General features: G+C 44.8%; 1 protein-coding gene across 1 annotated transcript; it reads left to right on the top strand.

Annotated features, from left to right (window-relative positions):
• The first annotated feature begins 5,216 nt into the window (after nt 1-5,216).
• Nucleotides 5,217-6,143, top strand: LOC134341085 (protein HEXIM1-like). Its single transcript, XM_063038836.1, has one exon. It carries the CDS (start codon nt 5,217-5,219, stop codon nt 6,141-6,143), a length of 927 nt encoding a protein of 308 aa, XP_062894906.1.
• Nucleotides 6,144-6,578: the final 435 nt, after the last annotated feature.

The raw sequence follows: 6,578 nt of genomic DNA, 5'->3' as shown, positions 1-6,578 counted from the left end.
CTGTGACCACTGTCACCATACTATTCACCCAGTCGGTCGGTTCTATTTGACTTGTTATGACTCCTATCTGTTCCATTCTGTGTAGCTCTTCCACTACTTGATCCCTGAGAGCTACTGGAATCTTTCTCGGGGCATGCATGACTGGTGCAATAGTTGGATCAATCTGGATATGGTGTTTCCCTGGTAAACATCCTAATCCAGAAAACAAGTCATCAAAGTCTTTGAGAATGTCATTTTCTTTTTCAACACCATAGATTTGCTTTACCAGGCCTAGCTTTGTGCATGTTGCTTTGCCCAGTATTGCTGGAACATGTTGCTGTACTATTTCAAACTCGATCTAGTATTTTTGAACTTTGTACACACAGGTGAGTGCTTTTTTGTCCAGTGGTGCAGTCTTGTGGCCAAAATATGCAACAAGCTTGCAGGTGGATTTTTCCAGTCTTCCTCTAATGTCCAGTGAGTTGAATGTTTCTGCCGACATTACATTGCACTTTGCCCCAGTGTTAAGCTTAAATGTCACTTTCCTCCTGTTTATTATCAGATCTTGAGTCCAATCACCTTCATCCTCCATCTCTGCATTGTCAATATTCTTGATGCGTACCTCCTGTTCCACTTCAACTGTGCCAATGAACATATCACTGTTGCCCTCACTCTTTTCCACAGTATGCATTTTCCTTGCGTCCTCCTTCGATTTGCACATCTTTGCAAAATGATTTCTTTTCTGGCATAACTTGCATGTCTGACCAAAGGCTGGACATTTTCTGTATCCATGTTTATAACCACATCTGTTGCAGTTAACTTCCTTTTGGTCATCCTGGGGAACTGGCTTTGTCCTACTCTTGTCAGTTTTCACAGTTTTCATTTTGTGCATCTTCAATCTCTTCATTGAGCACGTTAAACTGACTTGACGTGATCTCACTGGCACGGCAAACATCAATCGCCTTTTCTAATGTAAGATCCGCCCCTCTCACTGGATCATCTCGTATGCCACATACAATCCTGTCACGTATTAAAGAGTCATGCAGTTGTCCGAACTCACAGTCTTTTGCCTTGCTCTTCAAATCTGTTACGTAGGTGTCTATGGTCTCCGTTGGTCTTTGAGCCCTTGTGAAAAACCAGTGTCGGATGTACGGTAGGTTTTTTCTCAGTTTGCAGTAATCTTGAAACTTTATTTTCAACACTTCAATTTTTTCTTGCTCATCATCTTGGAAGACAAATGTGTTGCAAACCTTTATTGCCACTTCTCCCTCCACATGCAGAAACGTAGCACACTGCACTTTCTCCGTCTTTTCAGCTACGCTGCTAGCGGTGCAAAACAGCTCAAACCTCTGGATCCATATTTTCCAGTTCTCAGCAAGGTTACCTTGTAGGCTTAAACCTGACGGTGGCTGTAACTGTGACATCTTTTACGTGTCTTCTCTATCTTCCTTTTTTCACGGTTTCTGATGACACCGTGTAATATTGATATGACTTGGACATGCTGTAGATTGAACAACCACGTTTACTCACCAGACTTCCATTTTTAAAACTCTTCTCCATGTCCTGACGTCATACGCACTCTGACGCTACGAATACTCACACAATACATTACAGACTGTGACAAGCGCGTTGGTACTGCTGCATCATCGAGAACAGGTTTTAAAAATTCTGTCATTTTCAATGTCTTTTTTAACGATTCTTTCTCACGGTTCTCTTTTTCTTGTTTCTTTTTTCTTTTCTGTGCTCCACTCATATATTTTTTTGTCCGCCATGATGATAGCTATCTATTTTGGGCCCCTCTGCAGCTCGGGCCCCTGGGCTGTAGCCCAGCCTAAAGTCTGGCCCTGCTTGGCGCAGTACATCTTCTTCAGCCGGTCTGATCTTGCAGCAACCAGAGAGTGATCCCTGTCGCAGTCGGCACTCTGAAAGGAGCGAGTCATGAGCACATTTCTCAGGTGACGGCGTCTTGTGATTATCAGATCTAGCTGGTGCCAGTGTCTGGAGCAGGGATGTCGCCAAGACACTTTGTGCTGAGCGTTGGTCTGGAAGTAGGTGTTGGTGACCCACAATTCGTGGAGCATGCAAAGCTCGAGCAGTCATTGCCCGTTGTCATTCATGCTGCCAATCCCATACCGCCCCAGGCAGCTTGGCCAGGAGTCATGGTGGGTGCCCACTCTGGCATTGAAGTCGCCAAGTAGCAGCAACTGTTCCTGACTTGGGATTTCCTGTATCATCATTGAGAGCTGGTCGTAGAACTTGTCCTTTGTCTCTCGTGCAGAGTAGAGGGTTGGGGCATAGACGCTGACAAGGTTAACAGGCCCGTTGGATGTGTGGAGTCGAAGTAAGAAAATCCGCTCTGTCCCTCTCTCGCTAGGCTGTACCATCTTCAGCAGCGAGTTCTTCACGGCAAAGACGACACCATGCTCTCCGGTCTTGTCGGAGCCCTTCCCCTGCCAGAAGAAGGTATAGTCTCCCTCATATAGAGTTCTCGATTCTGCGAGACGCGTCTCTTGGAGCGTTGCGATGTCCACTCGGAGTCTCGACAGTTCATTGTTAATCACTGCTGTCTTGCATGTGTCGCTGATCTCCCGAAGGTCATCTGATATACCAGTTGTCATGGTCTGTATATTCTGGCATCCTAGTCTGAGTGCTGGCTTCTTTCTTTGTCTTCTAGTTGTGCTTGGTGCAGCATTTACAGTCCGCAGTTCGGGCTGTTTGTATCCCTAAGCCCCACACGCCCAGTGGAGCAGGCGGACTGTGGCGGGACAGCACCTAAATGGCTGGGGGCTGCCCAGCCTTCAGGCGGTAGCTGTCCAGTGAGACGCGATGGTCTCTCCCTCCGTTGAAAGCAACCCCTGGCGCCTTGCTCTACGCCAGTCGAGCCCAGGCTTATAACCGGTAGACTGCTGCTTTCCGTGTTGTGCCATCGCAGTGAGGTGACGCTGGAGTGTCCTCTCCAGGGTGCAGGACTGGGCAAGGTTGTATGGAAGACCGGCAGTTGCCCATGCTGCAAGTCTCCCCTCTCCACCGCACCGATGTTGCCCAAGGGAAGGGTAAGGGCCGATACAGCTTGGCACCAATGTCGTCGCAGGAGTTGCCAGAACGAGGTTGAAGGCAACGTCGGACTGCCTTAGGGACTCCAGCTTTGATTTTATCCTCAGGGTTTACTCCCGAAGCCTTTCTCATGAGAAGGTATGGCCGCAAGGCAGCGGAGGTTTGAAATCAGAGATTCCCTCTCTTAGATGGACTGCCTTCCCAGGCTGACGAGTTCCATCTACCTGAAAAGCCTTTGGTTTAACACTTGATATAATTACTTGCTCTATTCTATAATTGTCTAGTCCAATCTCAACAGTTTTGATTCCAAAACTCCCCGATTTGGAAGCAAGTATGTAACAAACATGTGAAATAGTTTATTTGCCCACAAAGATAATTATGTTCCTGAGACTGTTTCTATATTCCAGTTGTAGCATTTTTATCAAGGTTTTGTGGTATTGTTACAGTAAACTGTTGCTCATAATATTCTCAATTTAACTGGTTAGGTTGGTATTTGACTTTGCAGCAAAATATGTTAATTGTTATTTTTTCTCTTTCAACTCATTGACATTCTATCCATTAGCTTCTATTCTTTCTCAGTTTAATAACATCTACATTAAAGGTTTTTATTTTACAATGCACCTGCTCATAATAATTCTATTCATATTTTTTCTTTATTTATTATAAGAATACTTTATTCTCATTAGATTTTCTCTTTATATATATATATAAAAAAGTAGAAATTGGATGGCACCATTGGTTAGATGTACCAATTACTCTGTGGGTTGGATTCCAAACCGGGCAAGATAGCTGCCAAGAGTACAAATTTATCATTAGTAATCTGACTTAAGAGACTTTATATTAAAATATTCAGGATGTGGGATAGGCAATTAACATGAGCTTGGCACCTAGCTCACTATCAAAAAATAACACAAATGGCGTCATTAATTACTTTCATTTGATCAAGTCATTCATGCATTCCTTTAGCTTCAAAATAATTTATCTCTAATATGTTAATATGTTCCATATCAAAAATAAATATTCATATATGTTGTGTTGTATCATTCTCTTATTCTACCTTACTGATTATTATGATACTTCCTCAATTGTTTTATGCCAATATACGTAAAAGGTACAGTCAACGTTTCGACAGGATGAAGGGTCTCGGCCTGAAACGTCGACTGTACCTCTTCCTACAGATGCTGCCTGGCCTGCTGTGTTCACCAGCATTTTGTGTGTGTGGCTTGAATTTCCAGCATCTGCAGATTTGCTTGTGTTTGCATACATAAAAGGTATTTGTTTACTATCCTCAGGAAAAGCTTGGTATCTGTGACTTGTGGAAGGGCATGAAAGCTATGGCTGAGGTTGCCTTTAGAAAGCTCCTTCATTTTGATAGGTGATTTTATTTCACTGAGGGTGATGATTTAAGGCCAATTTATCATTCTGCTTTGCGGTAATGCACCACCAGTATCCCTCAATTGGTGGGAGACGATCCCTGTGACAGAGTGAAGGAAGGCGCGACAACACTGTTGTCCTTTCTTTATCTACTGCTTTGGCTCTGGACATCTTAATTGGAACTAAGTGAAAATGACTGGATTAATTCACTGTTTTTAAAGTCATCCTTATGAAGATTATTATATAGAAAATGATTAAGTCAAATGAACAGTAAAACTCTTAATAAATGAATTAATTTCTTGAAAATAATGATTTTCATTAAGAATTATCTAGCGGTTGTATAATATAATTTTAATTTTAGTTAAATTTTCCCTCTTCATAGTGCTGACTGAGCGGAAGGATAAACCGAAAGCGCTAGATGGACGAACCTTGGCCTCGAACTGAGATTGACAAGGGGACAGTTTGGCGTAATTTCTCAGCAGGCGGGTCACATCGTTAAACAAAATCTACCAATTAGCGTGGAGAAGAGGCGGGTCTTCTGATCGAGCATCTGGTGGATTCTCCCGGAGATTTGTTTTGGGGGCGGGGTGACAAAACTACAAATCTTGCCAGTCCGAGAGCGTAGCACATGCGCAAACTGCGTCACTGCTGGTATAGCCAAGGATCTAGTGGGCGTCATCAACAATTGTTAGGAGGCCGAGTGCTTTTCAGAGAGATTTGAAAGGGGTGAAATAAAGGGTTGTGAGCTGCCTTATTTTTGTTTATTCGATATAAGAAGACAACAACCTCTCGCCTGGCGCTGAGTGACTATGAGTGGGCCAGTGATTTCTGCGGCAACTGATAACCTGATGGCCCGGATCGGGGAGGGAGAGCGGAGTCAGAGTTCAGGTGGACAGCCGCTGAATCTGGCACATCGGTCACCAACCGTTGACCCTGGCGTCGTGCCGGAGATGCAGGCCGATCCGAGCCGTAAGAGCAGAGGGCGCGAGCGCGCAAGTGACGCCGAGACTGAGCTTGTCGTCCCAGTGCGAGGAGGCGGTAGCAGCGTCGAAGGAGGAGGAACTCCAGCCATGGTAGGAGGAGGAGGGGGAGGAGGCAGCAGCGGAGGAGGTGGTGGCAAAAGGAGGCACCGGAGGCGACCGTCCAAGAAGAAGCGTCGCTGGAAGCCCTACTTCAAGCTATCTTGGGAGGAAAAGAAACAGCTGGATGAGAGGGAGAGCGTACGGGCGGCCAAGACCCGGGCCGAAATGTTCGCGAAAGGTTTCACCGTGGCTCCCTACAACACCACCCAGTTCCTCATGGAGGAACACAACCAGGAGGAGCCCGACCTCAACACCGGCGTCTGCCCTAAACGTGTCAGCAAGTCGGATGAGACGAGCGAGGAGGAAGAGCTGGATGAGGAAGATCAGGATAGCGGCAGCGATGGCATGGGAGGCAACGGCAGCGAATTCCTGCAGAGAGACTTCTCCGAGACTTACGAGAAGTATCACGCAGAGAGCCTACAGAATATGACCAAGCAGGAGCTGATTCGGGAATACCTGGAGCTGGAGAAGTGCCTGTCCAGGCTGGAAGATGAGAACAACCGGCTACGGTGTCGCTTGGAAGGGAAGAAAGTGGCCCGGGGTAACGAGGTGATGGAAAACAAGATCAGAGAACTGGTTGGAGAGATTGAGAAACTGAGAGCCGAAAACCTCCAGCTGCAGGAAAAAAACGAACAATATAAAGGAAAAAATTGACTGTACGAAAATAATTAAAAGGTGAACTGGGATTATAAAAGTAAAAACTTTTAAAATCTCCAGATTCTATATTTGTTTTAGATTCTCTGTTGTATAGTTGAAACGACAGATCGGTTCATTTTGATGTTTGGATTGGGATAACCTCTTTCTCCCTTTTTAAGTTTTTGCATCTGCCTTTGCAGAGTTGGAAATAACTAAGGCGTTCTATACACATATACTTATCCACATTTTGCAACGCGTATAACCTGAACAAAATTCTAGTCAAGTAGCGTGTATTGACTGCACTCTTAAATAAAAAGGGTTTAATTTTGGGTATATGTTGCTTCTTTTACCAGCATATTGAGTTGCTTTCTTTCAGCGTATTGTAAATATGATGTTCGGAAATGTTGCCAAATTGTAAAGACTGATGCACAATTCTCAGTTTAGAGGAAGACC

Source organism: Mobula hypostoma, chromosome Y, assembly GCF_963921235.1.
Source record: "Mobula hypostoma chromosome Y, sMobHyp1.1, whole genome shotgun sequence".
NCBI classification, from domain to species: Eukaryota; Metazoa; Chordata; class Chondrichthyes; order Myliobatiformes; family Myliobatidae; genus Mobula; species Mobula hypostoma.
Note: the sequence above shows the minus strand (reverse complement) of the source record. Positions and strands in the feature narration are given on the sequence as shown.